This window comes from Erpetoichthys calabaricus, chromosome 1 (assembly GCF_900747795.2).
Source record: "Erpetoichthys calabaricus chromosome 1, fErpCal1.3, whole genome shotgun sequence".
Lineage (NCBI taxonomy): Eukaryota > Metazoa > Chordata > Cladistia > Polypteriformes > Polypteridae > Erpetoichthys > Erpetoichthys calabaricus.
This window is the reverse complement of record NC_041394.2, coordinates 144,599,863-144,618,955: the sequence shown is the minus strand read 5'-3', so window position 1 is coordinate 144,618,955 and position 19,093 is coordinate 144,599,863. Positions and strand designations below refer to the sequence as shown.

Genomic DNA, 19,093 nt, shown 5'->3' with positions numbered 1-19,093 from the left:
GCCTTTAAACAACAAAGTACTCATCCTAACCGCTAGTTGTCAGTAGTGTACATCTAAAGGCAATTCACAGAGTTATTTTTTTCTTTATCGGAAAAGGAAATTCCGTACAGTGACGTAATACCAATCAGGAAGTAGATGTTTATTTTTGTGATCGGTGTCGTCTCTTTGGACTTTCGTGTTAGTCTGCTGACATTTTGGTGTCAGTGAAAAATAAAAAATGAATTCGGAGAAGTATCCACGTTCGACCATTGAAGATGACTTTAACTATAGCACCAATGTGGCCGGGTCCAGCGTTCAGATTCGAATGGGTAACATTTTAACATTTTTAATTCTGAGAAAAGGCTCAATTAAATGGCCAAAAACCAAAAGACCAGTATTGCTTTAAAGAAAAAAAAAGTAATGCCGTCATATGCCCTTAGGCCAATAATCCCATGGGTGTTGTGATCCCAGTTCGGCAACTTCCTTAGCAACTTTGCGCTTCTTGCTTTTACATTCGTATCGCTTTGCTACGTAGTGTCCTACACGTTAGGTAAGACATCGTGGCAAACATTTAGCGTTCGTGCGTGGTGGTGCAATGTCAGATGACTGTCAATTACAACCCACAGTTTTTGCGATTGTTCAGCTTTTACAGAGAGAGTCGAGCATTATTAGTTTAAAAACAATGTTAACATGTAGCATTGAGGCCTGAGTTTTAATTTGGTTTTAGATTATCTTTATTTTACAAGTTGGGTAGTTTCAAACTTAATACTGCCACTGGACTGTTTAGAAGAAGCACGTTTTAAGAATTGAGAAGAGAACTGAGTGTCCTAAGTTGTATTTGGCGTTTTCAAGAAAACACAGCAATCAGTAACAAGTTGATGAATTTGTTAAAAACGTTTACCCAATAAAAACCGAATTATGTTTGTACATAGAAAGAAAAAAAAAAACTGATCACACGCTCTCAATTCCTTTGGTACTATATACCTTATGATAAATGTTGTAAACATGCATATTTTACTTTATACACTGTAATGGAAGGCATGCATACAGTATGTTTGATGTTATGTGAATGGGAGTCTAACTTCAGTAAACAGGATTTCATCCCCAGCCCCCAATCCCCCCAGTTTTCTTGTGTGGACATCTGCAGGATATCTAATGGTAATGTACTGTCATTTTGAGGCCCTTCAGAGCTACTGGGAGGAGTCTCCCCCATTCCGTCCGAACTGGAACTGCTTCTGGGCTACACCTCTGATGTACCAACAGTACTCCCAGTGTGGCTTTAAATGGGGCACTGAAACGTAGTGATGGGCATTTCAGTTCACTTTACTGATTCAATTCTTTTGAACCCCCAGCCCCCCCTTTAACTGAAACTATTAATTTGATTTGATTTGATTGATTAAGCAGTTGTATTCAGGGCTGACAGAAACTATATATTAAACATGTTGTTAATTCATATAGTATAACATTGTCCTGTTTGAAAGCGCAAGACTCATAAATGAACAGGAATTGGTCAACTCATTGACAGGTAATGATTCAGCTCATAAATGAAATAAACAAGAATCACATGCCTTGTTGTTGGGTAACGATTCAGTTCACAAAATAAATAAGAATTGTGCAGCTTCATTCAATGGTAATAATCGAGTTCCAGAACCAAATGAACGAGAATCGTTTGACTCATCCCTAGGTAATGAATCAGTGAATGACACTTGCTCAGTGCAGTCGATGAGCCGTAAAAAAAGTGCATTAAAGCAATAACTTAAAGCAAATAATTGTTAGAAATCCGACTAATAATTTTGTAAGGTTCAGTTTTGTGCAGATAATTTGTTGAAGATGCAAAAGCCCATGAATGAATTAGTTTAATATTGTTTATATACTCTCTTTACCATAATGAATTGTACAAAACAAACAATTGACATATTCTAACATAAATGTTTTGTTACTGTGATGAAGGGGAGAATCATCAGTGACAGAGTTCTCATTTGCCAGTAATAATTCAGTTCAGACTTGGAGGAATCATAAGGGAAGTGAATGAGTATTAGATGGGCGGTACTTGCACATGCACTTTAAATATCTACCTGTGAAACAAACAATACTGATAACATGTCATTTGTGCTATAGCACTTCCTTACTGAATTGATTTACTTATGATTATTTATCAAATTATATGACTTACTGAAAAGAGTCAAAAAGTCTGTGAATCGCCCATTGCTGGTGAGTCAAAGTAGGGACTGGAACAAAGAAAAAATTGTTGGATTATTGAAAAAAAATATTTTACTTTAGAACTTTTAAAGGTACCATACTTTAGAAAGTATAATAATGGAGAATGTTAATTATGATTTTGTAGAAATGAAGAATCAATGACTTACCCACACTAAATTATGTTTACCACTTGAACCTTGACAGACCAGCCATGAGTTTCTGTGATGAAAATGTGACTTAAGGGGGCATTCCAGTTGAAAAGTCCGAGTTGGAACACAGAAATTTCGACTTCCTACTACAAATCGAGTGCAGCAGCAGCACTGAGGGCAAGGCAGTTATTAGTTCTGAATGTGGAGCTGATTAATTCTCCACAATTGCTAAAACCAAAATATTCATATATGCATTCATTTTCTGGCCCTGTTTTTTCCAATACAGTTTTTGGAGACTACGGCTATCTGATCAGATTCAATTACAGGGCCAGAACTAACCCTGGATGGAGTCCAGGCAGTTTCAAGGTACATTTATTTACATACCCACACAGGACAAATTTATAGTTTTATGAGGTCATTATTGTCACATGTGCAAGGTACAGTGAAATTCTTACTTTACCTGAGTTAACTGACTTGCATCACGTCAGCACTCTCCATCTCCAGCACCATGATTAGTGAGTATGTATGCAATAAAATATGAAGCTTCAATTTATGTGACTATTATTATACTATCGTAAGTGATCATTTGCTTTAATTTTATTTGAGGTTCAATGGATTGGCTTGCAATTGTAGTAAGACTTGTTGTAAATATGATGATCAGCAAAAAATAGTTAATACTATAAGGACTGGGAGTGCTGGGCTGGAATTTGAGCATGGAACTCTGGCGTAATGATGCAGTAGTAATAACCATTTTGCCACCTTACTTAATATGCATAATATTAATTTAGAGTTTCACATTAACCCAAAATACTAATATTTGGGATGTTGTTGAAAACTAGAGCACCCAAAGAACACCCACAAGGACTTTGTTAGAATATGCAAACTCCATATAGGCAGTGCCTGAGGTGGGATTTGAACACTACTCTCAAGATTTGTGATTCAACAATGTTAACCTCATGTTACCCTAGGTCATAATATACATATTTTAAATATTAACCAAAATAGACTCCTAGTGATTTTGTATGTATATGTTATCAAAATGCGATAATGAGGCATATTTTTGGTAAAAATTAGGGCAACAAAAAGTTAAGTGGCTTGCTTTTTGAGAAATGAACTGAAATAAAAAAGTGAACTTTGAATTTTAATATACATAGCATGTAATTTTTAAATGTCCTCTCTAGACAGCCCTGTTTGTGCTTTACTGAACTAATACAGCAGGAGAGATAACACTTGGTCCTGGTTGTTATCTGTCTGGCTTTTTATTACAAGAATTTCTTTTAATCATTGAGTAATACACTTCAAGTAATCAATCCTTTCATTAAGATCTTTACATGTGTTGGCACCATTCAGAAAACTAAAATTTATGTTTTTAATATCAACATCCCTAATTCCCAATTCATCCCTTGTTTATCATTTAGACCTATCATCTCTGTCTCACTGACTGTTCTTTGCATCTTTATTTTCCTTACACAGGGCAAAACAATTCATGTTTGTTTATATTTGTGTTTTTTGTTTGGATTAAGAAATTAACAACTTTTTTCTTTTTCAGATTTTTTACGTAAAGTGTACAGTATTCTTACTGTTCAGATCATGCTAACAACAGTGACCTCTGCTTTGTTCATGTCCTGTGATCCAATTAAGAACTTTGTTCATTCAAGGTAATGCCTAAAAACATTTTGTGTACTATTGATAAGAAATATTAAGACATAATCAAAGTCACATTTTCAAAATTCTATTTTGAAGGAGTACTTCACCTGAAAACTAGATTTTTATATGTTACACCATGTAGTTTGTAGTGATGGCCAAGAAAAATGTTTATTTCATGTTTTTATGCAGAACTAGAGAAAAAAAATAATGATATAATTGAACCCAATGATGACACAGGCTGGCCTGCAGAAAATGAGATGAAAAATGTCCATGGAAAAAATAATTTTTTTTTGTTACTCATATTGCATTATCAGCATGTCCTTTACTCCGTCATATGCAGAAATTGTGCAAAACACATGCAGTTTTTGCTAAAATATTAAATTATTTCCATAAAAAGCAGCATACATTGTAAACAGGAAAATGCATTTCCATAATTCCTTGCTTTTGAGTTGAAGACCTGCCTCTCTCTATCATTCATTGGTCAAAGATTCTGTTTTAAATTCGAAATGTGGGAATGGGAATGCATTTTCCTGTTTATGCTTTTGTACAGCACAGGTCACCACTGAGTTCCGTTATATCACTAAAATTTTTACTTGGACATGACCATAAACTGTGACAGAGTATTCCTTTAATATCTGCACATTGCTTTGAATCCCATATACCTAGCTGCAGTCTTTGGAGTTACTCGTTCTGTTTGTGTTAGCATTCATTTTCCACTGGTTTTCTGCAAACATCCAAACAAACTGTGTGTATGAACTGTTAGTAGTACATTGGTCCGATGTAAGTGTGTATGTGATGGGGTCATGTGGTGGACTGGAAACTCCAGGGTTGCTGGTATAGGTTCTGGCTCAGCTGCAACTCTGATCTGAGAATGTTATGTTTTAATGGTGTTTTAAACCACACTATAGTACTCAAAATTAAGATAAATTAAATCAAGCCAGATTGTCTGAAATAAATCTACTTTTCATTTGTACCAGTAATAATTTAAACTCTAAGGAGTCATTAACTTTTTTATAGGATAAGCATTTGTAGTTAATTGTAATGTTTTGTCTTTTTTTTCTTTCTAGCCCAGCAGTAGTTTTGATAGCAGCCCTTGGATCTTTAGGACTTATAGTTGCCTTGTCAATTTACAGACTCCAGCATCCAACCAACCTCTACCTTCTTCTTGGATTTGTAAGTATTATGGAAAAGTCCCAAAGTGTTTCTATATTATGTTGCATCTTTACTCATTTCTAATCTTACGTAAATAAATATTTTTTCTTCAGTCCTCTTTTGTAATGAATAAATCGATACTTTGTATAGCACCATTCAAATCATTATTATGAAATAATGCAGTACAGTTTCCATAGTATAAGCCAGCAGAATGGGACATTGCTTCAAGTGCATGCACTAAATTTACAGCATGGCCACTGTCTGTCTGGAGCTTGCACATTCTTCCTGTGTCTGACTAGGTTGTCTTTGTGTACTGGTTTCCTTCCTATTTCCAAGACTTGTGTGTTGGAGTAGGTGGCAATAAAGAAATTGTCCACAAAGAGTTAATGTGCCTTCTGCTGAACTGGTGCCCATGCAATAAAGAACCCTTCTCCTTGTGAACCTGTACTTAATTAAGCAGGTTCTGACATGAAGGAATAATTTAATGAAAAGTAAAATTTACATGCTACATGTTTTAATAATTTTTATGGAATAGGCATAATATTTGATTTACTTATAGCCGGGGACTACAGCACATAATACAACTTATCAATTTCTTAAAATTATTATTTTTACTTCTTACAACAGTTACAGAAATATACATTCTGATATTTTTAGTACTAAGAATCATAGCTGTATTCTTAATAAAGCTGGAGGTTATATTTCAGTGTGTTGTTTACAGCCATTCACAGCAGAGGTGAAAAAGCAATCATAATTTTGAATGGTGTTCCTTTTTATTTCAGACTCTGTCTGAGGCTGTAACTGTTGCTATAGCAGGTAAGCAATTCACAACCAGTAATACAATGTATGTAAAGAATGTACAATATGTGACAAGATTGATTATGGAAATATTGTACTGTATTAGTGGTAAAATAAAAGTATACCTTTTATATCATGCTTTAACCATGAAAACATCCACACAAAACTGTCAGTTCCTACTTTATACAGTTGTTCTGTATTGATTATATGGTAGTAAATATTTATACACTTTTCTACTTGTTTCTTACTTATTTTTATATATAATTTTAATTTCAGTGTGTAATTTAAATTGTACTTCAAGTTTTTGTTTTCTCTTTCTTACCAGCAACCATTTGAGTCTGTTCACAGTTGCCATGTCTTTTATTGTTATCTGTTCAGAAGGTATATTTCGCGAGCATATAAAGAGACTGCACTACAAAAAAAAAAGTTCTATACTTTTCTGGGAATCATGACAAGAAATGAAGTATTGTGTCACTACATTCATTTTTCTGTTACTCCTTTAACTTTGACTAAACAGAAAGTTTGTCTCTTTTCCACCTGTTTTGGTTCATGATGACTTTCACTGTCTTTGTGCAGTCAAATTTTCCTGTACTGGGATGGCATTTTGATTTGAAATGATTTTTGCTGTTTTTTAATGTAATTATTTTCTCAATATATACTTTTGTAATAAGGTAGGATTAAAATTCTTAAATTGTCATGTATTTGTGTTTACACTAAAACCTGATCAATATCCACTCTGTACAAGCTGAAGCCTTTAGATTTGCACTTGTACTCTTCACTGGAAACAAGTACTGTACTGCATTGTATTTATGAGTTTTAAAAGACTCTGAACACATCACAGCTTTGCAAGCACAGCTTTAAACGGCATGATTATAGCGCAGTCCTTCATGCTGCTGTCTCTTACTATGTCCTCTTCCTCTAAACTTTTTTTAGTTTCATTTTACATTTTTTGTGACAGTAGACTGTGTTACAATTGATTCTCCTTATATTTAGTACCAGTAATGGTGCACTGCACGATAACATGCAGTGAATACACTTGACTTGAGCAGTCATAGTATTCATCCTCTTTCTCTGTACATTTAGCATTCGTTTGCTCAGAGGTTGATGTGCTTGCTGCTTCCTGAGCAGCTCTTCTTTACTCCACCCTAGCGGCCCACTGCTTCTCTTCTTTTGTCGGCATTTTTTCGCGTTAAAACTGATTAAGTTAGTTTTTGTGTTGCAATTACTTAGTAAGTTTTCTTTAATTTTTCACTTAATCTGGTACTTAAGTCTTCAATCTGCCTCAAGAATGATTAGCGAAGGTGGTAGGGAATGAGAACGGCGCCCGTATGCATGCGCTGCATGGCTGTGCTGCCGAGAGTTGATTCTACAATAAAATTAAATTAAAAATAAAAAGAGTAATAAAATCATCACCCCGAAAGCTGATAGTAGACGTCACGTAGTATATGTGTACCAAATTTCAAGTCAATAGGTGAAATGGTTTGCGAGCTACAGGTGATTTAAAATCCTGGACAGACAAACGAACAGCCACGGTAGCGTATTATAGAAGAAAATGAGGTTAAAACATTCAGATCTTAGAATTAACTATGTTACAGTTTGAATATTGGAATTTAAAACGAAAATTTTAACACTTTCCACCTAGTCTCATTTTGGCCTGGATGAAAATTTGTCTTATTTGCACATCACTTTGAGGAAATGTCCATTTACAGTTTTGTCATGGTATCTTCTATTTTTGTGTCAAATGTGAGTAGCTCTGTGGAGCTTCACTGTAGCTTTGAGCTGCCCTTCATGTCAACTATAGGAGGTGGCCAACATGAAGAGACAGCTTTTAGACAGGAGCCACTGATCACTGCACAAAAACAATTAATTATATCAATTTTCCCCACTGCTGAAACAAGCAAATGCCTTTTAGACAGGTTTGAATGTGGCATTGTACATTCTAGCCTTTGAAAAACTAAACTAGCTAAACTAAACAACAAAAAGAGTTAATTACATACAATATCGTGTATGTGGGAATCTGTGACAAACAATTAGGTTGAACTGATGGAGCCTTGTGGATGATTGCAAAATTTCTTAATGAATATACAGATTATTCTGTTGCCTTTAACTTACTACCCTTAAGAGAAATAGTGGCACTTCTGGCATTAAATAATACAGTACAGTATTTAAGTGCATTCTGGTCAGATTGAATAGTGCAGTGAAATCACATTCAAAAGCGATATTGGACTCCATCTAGTGTTAAATAATCATACTTTGCAGAAGTCAGTACATGCTATAGATAGGCTTTTCATAGTTGGTTAGAAGTAATCTATGCAAAAAAATAAAAATAATAACATGCAGATTTCTTGAAGTCTACAGCAGGATTAGCAAAACTTTATTATTTTTAAAACAATGTGAGAAACATACTTGTTGGGGTAGAAGATGTTTTCAGTGATATTCATTTTCTTATTACTAAAATAAGAGAAAATATCCTACAGAGGGAGACATACAGTAGGTATAGTAGAGTACAGTCTCTTTTGAATTACAGTGATCCCTCACTATATCGCGCTTCGCCTTTCGCGGCTTCACTCCATCGCGGATTTTATATGTAAGCATATTTAAATATATATTGCGGATTTTTTGCTGGTTCGCGGATTTCTGCGGACAATGGGTCTTTTAATTTCTGGTACATGCTTCCTCAGTTGGTTTGCCCAGTTGATTTCATACAAGGGACGCTATTGGCAGATGGCTGAGAAGCTAGATTGCTTACTTTTCTCTCTCTCTTGCGCTGACTTTCTCTGATCCTGACGTATGGGGATTGAGCAGGGGGCTGTTCGCACACCTAGACGATACGGACGCTCGTCTAAAAATGCTGAAAGATTATCTTCACGTTGCTATCTTTTGTGCAGCTGCTTCCTGAAACGACATGCTGCACGGTGCTTCGCATACTTAAAAGCCAAACAGCCCTATTGATTTGTTTGCTAGAGATTGTTTTCTCTATCTATGTGACATTCTGTGCTCCTGACACGCACTCCTTTGAAGAGGAAGATATGTTTGCATTCTTTTAATTGTGAGATGGAACTGTCATCTCTGCCTTGTCATGGAGCACAGTTTAAACTTTTGAAAAAGAGACAAATGTTTGTTTGCAGTGTTTGAATAACGTTCCTGTCTCTCTACAACCTCCTGTGTTTCTGTGCAAATCTGTGACCCAAGCATGACAATATAAAAATAACCATATAAACATATGGTTTCTACTTCGCGGATTTTCTTATTTCGCGGGTGGCTCTGGAACGCCACCCCCGCGATGGAGGAGGGATTACTGTACTGAAATCCTTTTTGTGCTTGAAATGTCTGCCTTTAGGCAATACCACAATCCCTCCACACTGTTCCCTCGATTGATAATCTGAAAATAGTGACAGTGATGATGTTTAGTAGAAGAAAGCAGGGAAACAAATAGACAGTAAACATTTATAGACACAAATATATTACACATGTAAGGTATTAGTAAACATAATGATAAACGTCCTGATTTTGTTCCTGTTCTTACATGAATGAGAAGTAATCCACAGTAAGCTTTGATGTGATCTTTTGTACAAATTAATCTGTCAATTTAGAAAAAAAAAGCACAAGGATCCCTAAAGCTAGGAGTTTTCATGGCTCACCAGTTCTTGTCTGTCACAGGTCAGCCAGGGAAAGGTAACTTGAACAGGTATTAATATTCCACTTGCCCAAAATTTCCTCTATGTTCCCCAACGCAGGAACGTTTCAATGCATTGATTTAGCTGTGACAGTTCCTCTTCACCTTGGCTTAAAAAGAAACACTAATCCTTTCTCTGCTGGCAGGTATTTCAGTCATTTTATAATAATGCATAAAAGACTATGGTGGCATCTTACAAGACGAGATTCACAGGGAATCTTCCTGTACCTGGTTTGCTATTAATATTTAAACAATCTTCAGAAGAATATCGGTACATACAAATCCATCCATCCATTTTCCAACCCGCTGAAGCCGAACACAGGGTCACGGGGGTCTGCTGGAGCCAATCCCAGCCAACACAGGGCACAAGGCAGGGAACCAATCCCGGGCAGGGTGCCAACCCACCGCAGGACACACACAAACACACCCACACACCAAGCACACACTAGGGCCAATTGAGAATCACCAATCCACCTAACCTGCATGTCTTTGGACCGCGGGAGGAAACCGGAGCACCCGGAGGAAACCCACACAGACACGGGGAGAACATGCAAACTCCACGCAGGGTGGACCCGGGAAGCGAACCCGGGTCTCCTAACTGCGAGGCAGCAGCGCTACCACTGTGCCACCGTGCCGCCCTACATACAAATCATTACATGTATTTCAACAAAAACATATGCAGTTCATTAAACAGTTGTGTACTTATTGTGTACAAATAAGTAGTGTAAGTGTAACTTTGTGCTTTTTCACTTTTGGAATGTGTTGGAATGGTCATTTGCTGAGTTTGTGTATTTCTAACATTTTTAATAAAGACTGCATTAGTGACATGTTTAAGGCATGGCAGGAAATTTTTGAAGGATTAATGTAGACTTATTAAATGGAAGGTGATTGTTTCTGTAATTGCATTTCTAACTTGTTTGTTTGTAAACTAAGCAACACTTTTCTGTCTTACAGTGACATTTTATGAGCATATGATAGTTCTCCAGGCCTTTATACTAACAGCTGCTGTGTTTCTTGGGTTGACTGCCTACACTCTACAGTCAAAGAGGGACTTCAGCAAGCTAGGCGCAGGGTAAGTGGCTATCCAGCAACAATGTGACAGAGAGATAGACTAGTGCACACATTTGCTATAAAAAGACTAAAGTTAAAAGAAAAATAAAGAAAGCTTGCTTTCATTTAATGAATCATTGTGTAATAACAAAGCAACTAATGTTATAATAATTTCTGCATGATCCTTTGAAAGTAAGAACACAATAACTAAGCCATGTCTTTATGCAGAAATATCGTCATTCCATGCCAAATCAACCAATGGCCCACATACTTCGGACTCAAAAAATTCTGGAAAAATCACCAATAAAAAAATCACGATCAATATTTTTCGAGATACAGCCAGTTTACCGAGGGGGTGGTTTAGGGTGTCGATTTTATCCGGCCCCATAGGAAAATAAAAATGAAAGATTCACTTAAGAAAAATAGGGCTTGTTTTTTGAAAAAGAAGGGACCATGTAGGATGCAGGAAAATAATTTCAAAATGTCTTGATATTCCCACAGTGCATTAAGCTGGTCTGAAAATTAGACCCAAAATGATTTTTTTTTCACATTTGAGAGGTCTTCTTGTCAAAGCCTGATGCAGTTTCTTGTTTGTTTATAACCTTTGGAAAAGCACTTTCCCTGAAGTATACTTTCTGGAAGCCTAAACATGGCAATGCCAATTGTATGTAGCATTGTTAAGAGTAGTGAACTAATAGCTCCTGGTTTAAAAAAACAAATGTATACAGAATACAGAAAAGTACTTGGTTACATAGTACTGCTGATACACCTAATTAATCGATGGCCACTATAACTGAAGGAAATTGCAACATCTAGTCATTTGATAGAGACCAAAGTAGAAAACATGAGAATTATGGGAGTTTTTTTTACATGACTACAGGTACAAATACAAATGGCATCACATGTGACAGGGCAGCTAAGTTGAAGACTGTCAAGTGAAAAAGTTTGCTGGAGCTTCATTTAGTATTGCAAGTAAAGTAAGCTCATCCGATTCAGTCTTTGTTGAGCTCTCTTTCTTTTTCACCATCGTGCTTTTCCAAGTTTTGCCTGGTCTATTCATAGCATAATCGTAATTAATTTTGATCCCCAATTGCATTTTCATATTCTTGTGTCTTGATGTATGTAATACGTTAAATGAACAGGTCATCAAACTAAGGCAATGTTTATTTTCAAAGAATCCTCCAGTTGGGCAATTTTAAGTTTACTCTATGCAAGTGAAAATCCAGTGTTAAAGCTACTTTTTAATGTTTTTCTTTTAAGACTTTTTGCTTGCTTGTGGATTTTGATCATTACAAGTTTCCTGAGAGTAAGTATTCATTTTAATTTTATAAAGTGACAACACTATAATGAAATTCTTAATTAAAGGCTGAAGGGGTAGAATATAAATTAGTCTAATCCCATTATTCTGTATGAAGCACTGCAGTGAAAAATATAGTTACACTTCATCCTTGGGGATATCAGCCTCAGTTCTGTGAGATCACTATGGCTGCTAATTTTAGTCCCACTAGTTTTTAATTATGGGGCTTTTGTCAAATAAACCAGCTCATTTAGTTTGATTTTTTAATAATACAGAGTGTGAATACTTATAGACCATGCTTTCACAAGTCAGATTAATGTCCTGATGTGAGAGTCACTTACTGGAATCTTACTCCAATGCAGATATCCTGTTTGTTTAATAAACTTCTTGTAATGTGGTAATTTGTCATTGTATATTTACAAGCTTTTTAGATGAAAATTACCTATTTAGTATCGATACCTCTCCACTGGGCCTGTATCTATTCCTGCTCATCAGAATAGGACAAAATTTTTTAAAACCTTTCAGAAAAGTGCATAAACGTTTTCTTTCATTTTGACAAATGTTGTTTTTCAATAGGACATAACAAAGTGATGGCAAACCTATGGTATACCACATACCTATGGTTCACCAACACCCGAGTTTCAGAGAAACTGAATAAACAAAAATATTAGAAATTTTGAGATCCTGCACCACTCTGAGCTTAAAGTGGATTTTCACTATCCGTATCAACACTTCATCTGCCATCAAAGCAGCCGCACAGTTAAGTTGACTTTTAACTGGGCGACCAGACATTCATTTTTATGGTACAAGTGGTGATATCTGCAACTGCAGTCTTTAAAATGATTGCACTATCAGCATTTGTTTGAAATCAGCTTTTGCATTCATTACTTGTCTGCAGTGCGTATAATTATTTTGCCAGGAGCCAGTTCAACAAGTATGGAAGCTCTGAAACGCAAATGAAAAAAAATGGGATAATCCTCATTTTGTATGTATCCTGTATGTACTGTGTTTGTGATATTTTCATGTATGTACTAGGGGGCTCCGCCCTCTGCTCGCTTCGCTCGCCAACCCCTGGCGTTGGGGCATGACAAAGAGTGAGATGTATGAATTAGATATAGAATAGTGTGCAGGTTTGGATGATGCCTATAGAAATAAAAAATAGAGTGTTTGGCATAGAGTAATGTTTTATCGGAATATTTCTTTGTATACAACATTAGTAGTAAAGATGGTGTCTTGTCCTTGAATGAGTCTTCCTTGGCATGGATCATTTATAACTTTAACTTTAACGTTAGATGAATGTCGAACACGTGAGAAGGCAACATAAAGTTGTCCATGTCCAAAAACGGGTTCAGAGAGGTACATGCCAACCTTGTCCATGGTTTGTCCTTGTGATTTGTTGATGGTCATGGCAAATGCAGGTTTAATGGGGAACTGTCGGCGTTTCAATGTAAAAGGTAATTCTAGGTCAGAACTCGTAAGGTCAATTCTAGGAATGAGAACAGTATTGTTAGCATGTGATCCTGTAAGAACTGTTGCTTGAATAACATTGTGTGTCATGGTGTTGACGACTAACCGTCTGCCATTGCATAAACCCTGTTTAGTGTTAAGGTTTCTTAATAGCATGATTATTGTTCCGTTTTTAAGGGTAAAGTTGTGTTGTGGTAATCCGGCCGGGTTAATAGTGTTCAAATATTCTAAGGGGAAATTCAGATGTTCATTGTCGTCATCAGAGTCAACTTTGTCAGAGCTTAGAAAGAGCTGTGTCTCTCCAGGAAGTAATGAAATGACCTGTGCATATTTGCGTTGTTGATTTGTTTCAGGGTGCACTGTTCCAATGTGATGCAATATTTGTCCACATATGCGAAAGCAGTATGGGCCATTGCCTTTTGGTGGCCTGATATGTACTCCGGTAGATGCAAAAGCAAATGAACTATTGTAGGATCTAATGCAGTTCATAAAGTTTTTACTTTCAGGCACATCGTTAGTTAGAAGCTTCTGTAGATATTCAGGATATGAATGTAAAGGAGGCAGTCTAATCTGCCCCTTTTGACAACAACGTGTAAATTCATTATTTGTATTGCCAGTTGTTTCTTCTGGGAAGTTAAGTGAATGACAATGATTGCAAATGACATTCATTAATCCCAATGAATTTTCCTCAATAGTGGACTCATTATTGAAGGCGTTGTCAGCCAACTGGCGTAAGTGTTTAGCAGGTGTCTGGCGTTGATGTCCGCGACGGGCATGTTTTGCTTGTGGCGTTTGAGTGCCGCGTTGTTGCATGTCCATTATTTGTGACGCGCTATTTTGGATTTTTTTTTTATTCGCCTCCGCTTTGCGAAAAGTCCGTTTCAGTCTACGTCGTGCATTGTTTGTATCGAGCCTTGTCCGTTTTTGTATGTCGGTCAGTTGAGCTTTCTGCTTTTGGAGTCTTGCTTGCTTGTTTTCTGGCAGTTCATATGCGCGTTGTACACGTCTGCGTTCATTTATTCTGTCTCTTTGCTCCCTTTTTTGTATGTCTGAGACGCGAGCTCTTTCGGTTTGAAATCGTGCTTGTTTCGATGCAGCACTTTGAGACGCGCGCTGTATGCGTCTACGTTCATTGTGTCTGTCCATTTGGGCATGTCTCTGTAACGGGGTTACTTGAGCTTTGCGTTTTTTGATCCGAGACATTTTTTCTCCCGGAGTTTCCGAAGCGCGTTGTATGCGCCGCCGTGTATTTTGTTGTTTCATTCGTGTTCGTGTGTTTGGTCCCGTTATCCGATCCGAATCGTTTTGTACCCGTCACCGTGTATTCATGACTTGTTTGTTCCTCAGCATGCGAAATATGGATAAGTAATAAGGAGGATCGCACTCACTGTTAATATGTAGCCTTTTCTGCAGTTGAACGGTTAATAGTGCTTTATTGTAAGGAGATCCACCCATGCTGACACCTATGCTGCCTAGTGTGAAGGTGTTGAGATGACGTATGTTTAATATGGACGTTTCCTTTAGAAATGTGGCTTTGGGTGTCACTTCTTATTGATGTTGGGGGGGGGATGTTGTTTGGGGGGGGGGTGAGGATTGTTGTTGCGCGAGCGTCTTCTTTCTTTTTTGTGTTCCAGGGGCTTGTTGAATCCCCCTCTTGGTGTGTGTCCCGTCCGGTGTTGTGCGCGAGCGTCTTCTTTTTTTTTGTGTGTTAGTTTCGTGTGCAGTGGGTTTTGTGCGGCGCTGTGCAGCGCCTGTGTTTGACTACTTTTTTCTGTGCCTTTTCCTTTTTTCTGTGCTCGCGGCGCCTCATTTCTTTGACTCCTTTTTTCTGTGGTCTTGTCCGCCTCTCGCGGCCCCTCATTTCTTGGGGCGCCTGCACAGTACGTCTTTTTGCGGCTACGGCCCATGGCCGGATGTCCCTGCGTCCATCCGGTTTAGCATTCTCGGTTAGTAATATGGATAGGATATGCTTGAGATGAGGGTTATCCCTTTTCATTGTACTGTCCCGAGCTTCCCTAAACAACACTGCTGCAGAGGTAAGGACGTTATTAGCCTCAAAGATTATTTTGGTATACTGTCTCGATAAGAGTGCAAAGGGCAGTGCTGACATTGTTTTCCCTCCGTCTGTATTTTTTTTTACATTTTACCTGTCTCTCAACTATCCTTCTTAATCCCTTCTAAAACTGGCTTATTTTCCACATTATACTTTTGCAAGACCTTATTCTCGGGGTTAAACTACATTAAAACAGACAAAAGAAACCGACTGACTGATGAAGTTAGTGCTGCTTGCTTGGGCTTGAATTGCACAAAGTACCTACCTTCAATTTCAGACTTGTCTATTTAAACTCGGCAGCAAAAAGTCATTAATTGATGCACTCTTATAAGCCCAGTTATCAGTGTGCATATCATTTTCTTTGTTGTAAGTCACTGATTTTTCTTTTACTTTTATAATACATAGCACCACACATGATTAGGCTGTATTTTTTTAATAAATGACTATGTAAAGAATTGTTTCTATGTTTAGTGGGGGTGACATGCCAGCAGAGTCCAATTAGGCATTTTCAGAATTTTTGACACACTGAGCCCAAAAGGTTCTCCATCACTGGCAAAACATCACATTCTCAACCCCGATTAATACAATTAAGGGTTATAGGAGGCTGGAACACTTGTAAGCACAAGACAGGAAACAGCATGGACAAGTGGTCACTCTGTCTCAGGGCCCACTCACATACACACAGCTTACACTGGGATATTTTGGAATCAACATTTTTCTTCCATGCATGTCTTTAGGGATGTTTGAGCAAAATCTACACAGACATGGGGAGATGGTATAAATTTCACATGGACGATGTCTGGGCAGAGGATTGAAACCGAGGATACTGGAAGCCATGATGAATTCTTTAAAAGGCCAAATAACATTTGAGGATATATTTTATGATGTATTTGGAATAGCAAAATAAGCAGATAATAAGCCCAGTTAGGCATAAAACCTAACAAAAAAAGTAGCTGCATACCCTTCAATTGTAAGCCATTAGCAATTCTACTCTCTCTGCCATAGAAAACACTGAACTTTAGATTGAAAGTTTAACTTCAATCTTGTTTTTTTCCTTCTACAGCTCTTCTTTCATAGTGACACCATGGACCTCTTATTTTCAGCTGCTGGGGCGTTGGTGTTCTGTGGATTTATCATCTATGATACCCACCTGCTTATGCATAAGCTATCACCTGAAGAGTACATTTTGGCCTCCATCAACCTATATTTAGACATCATCAACCTTTTCTTGTATCTTCTTCGTCTTCTGGAGGCAATGAGGAAGAACTAGAATATGGAATAGAAAAAATGAATTGGGATATTTGGCTTCTTGGGGAATAGGGATGTGCAGGTGGTTACTGTTTTTCCAGGTGTTTCTAATGTATGATTTAATATATGATTTTACTTTTTTAATGTGCAATATGAACAGTACCTCTCTCTTTGTGTCTTTCATGCAAAGTATTTAAATGTTTAAGCACAAACTTGAATGAAGTGTTGTTTCCTGCATCTTACTGCAGTATTTCCCATGGTTGTTGTGGCTAACTGGCCTCTGAATGTCTCTCCTGCTAGCAGTATGTCTTGAAAGTGTACTTTATAAATTTATTACTAAATAACTCCCTATGTTTAAATGATAGTTTGCTCAAATTACATCCTTAAACAGATTCATTAATTGGCTGCATGTATGGTAGTGACAAGAGTCATAATCCAGCATGCCTGAAAAGGGAAAATAGGGTTCCTAGCTGCCCGTCATGCCCATGAATGTTTGCCTATGCAAGTCCATGTATACTCTGCCAGCAGCCCATTACAAATACATTTCTTATAATAAAAGGGAGATATTCCAAAAGCAGGGTATCCTGCTGGTTTAAGAGTTTGGGTTGCAGAGAAGTTGGCAAATGCTGAAAATAACAGATGAGAACATAACCGACTACATGCATTGTTAATGTTTGTCTGAAATGTTTCAGGTGACTGTTAGTGAAAGAAATAATAAAGTGATTTAATGTGATGTTTTCCTATATTCATGTTCTTCTCTTGGAAACAAACCCCTCTCTACACAGTTTAAAAAGTCTAAATACAAAAATTCTGAAGAGCTGCAAATATAAATGAAGTTTGCAATGAAACTAGGTGAATGATTAACTTTGACCCAGAACAGTTGTTGAGTATATTTTCCTTGTTGTTCAATTCTTTGACTGACAGTAAAAATTTGTTTCTGGGCCAAGAATGCGTTTATCACAAACACACTTGAATTGGGGCTGCTGTGTACCATGCATCCTGTACAGGGGAGAGAAGAATGTTGCAGTGATGTACAGATCCCATACAATACTATCCATCCATCCATTTTCCAACCCGCTGAATCCGAACACAGGGTCACAGGGGTCTGCTGGAGCCAACACAGGGCACAAGGCAGGAACCAATCCCGGGCAGGGTGCCAACCCACCGCAGGACACACACCCACACACACACCAAGCACACACTAGGGCCAATTTAGAATCACCAATCCACCTAACCTGCATGTCTTTGGACTCATACAATACTAGGACACTGGTTTTACTGTGACACATTCTCAAAATTGTTCTTTATTTTTAATATTTTTCTAAACTGAACTTTGCATGAGTCAAAATAACACTGGAAAGAAGTGATGGACTAACAACATCATGGCACGGATTTGTCCTGTTAAGGATTATGGGGGAAAAAAAGCAAAAGCTAATCGTGTCAGGCGTACAGTATATTCACCTTAAACCTTTACAAGGATTGGAAAGATTGTGGAACACCAATGCATCCGACACAGTCTGCCAAATTTCTGACTGAATGAATGAAAGTTAAACGACTCGCCAAACCAACTGTATTTTCCTTTTATTAAATGGGAGATAACCAAGCACTATAGGTATCTTTGAATTGCTGTGTCTATAATGTGCCTGTTGTAAAGAAATGCAGTGTTGGTGCAAAAAATACGGTAGATGAAAAACATGAAAGTGTGTAGGTTAGCCAGCTACAATGAAAATTAGAAAAAGTCTTGACTACAAAGAAGCATAAGCAATGTGTCTTCTTCCTCTTAATCTTTTCCCATTTCTATGTGGGGTGATTGCTTGATCAACCTTTTTTAAACATCTTGGTCCTGCACCACCTCGCCAGTCAAGCCCTTTTCCTTCAGATCTTTCTTTTTTATCCATCCACCTCTACTTTAGCCTCCAGTGATTTCTCTTCCCTTATACTTCCATTCCTATCACTATTTTGCCCACATATTAATTTTCTCCCCTCATCAAATGTCCACACCACTTCAACCTACTTTCCTGTCCTTTCTTAGATATCTCTCCCAGTTTTGGTGTACCCCTGATTGTCTCATTTCTTATTCTGTCCTTTTTTGTAACGCCACACATCCATCTTAACACTCTCAATACTGCCCCCTACGTATATCTTCTCCTGCATTCCCATTACTGACAATATGTCAGCTCCATACATCATTGCTGGTCTTACCTCTGACTTAAAACCTTACCTTTTAACTTTTACTTAAATTCTTCAATCACACAATACTCCTAATACCACCTTCTAATTGTTTCATTGGTACTGCATGTTATGGGTTATCACTGCATCTAGTTTTATGTTTTGGACTACCACTGATCCTAGATATTTACATTTATCCTCTCCTTTCA

General features: G+C 37.4%; 1 protein-coding gene across 1 annotated transcript; it reads left to right on the top strand.

The window, feature by feature from the left end:
- Nucleotides 1-111: 111 nt before the first annotated feature.
- tmbim4 (transmembrane BAX inhibitor motif containing 4) lies at nt 112-17,448 on the top strand. The gene is made up of 7 exons (XM_028806854.2): nt 112-308; nt 3,877-3,985; nt 5,042-5,147; nt 5,909-5,942; nt 10,555-10,672; nt 11,911-11,956; nt 16,531-17,448. The coding sequence occupies exons 1-7, from the start codon at nt 218-220 to the stop codon at nt 16,735-16,737; spliced, it is 711 nt and encodes a 236-aa protein (XP_028662687.1). The 5' UTR covers nt 112-217; the 3' UTR covers nt 16,738-17,448.
- The last annotated feature ends 1,645 nt before the right edge of the window (nt 17,449-19,093 follow it).

Excerpts from the sequence above, each read along its gene's own strand:
- tmbim4 (XM_028806854.2), top strand. The coding sequence starts at position 218 with ATGAATTCGGAGAAGTATCCACGTTCGACCATTGAAGATGACTTTAAC. Across the intron at positions 3,986-5,041 it reads AAGAACTTTGTTCATTCAAG|CCCAGCAGTAGTTTTGATAG; the intron begins GTAATGCCTAAA and ends TTTTCTTTCTAG. Across the intron at positions 5,148-5,908 it reads TCTACCTTCTTCTTGGATTT|ACTCTGTCTGAGGCTGTAAC; the intron begins GTAAGTATTATG and ends TTTTTATTTCAG.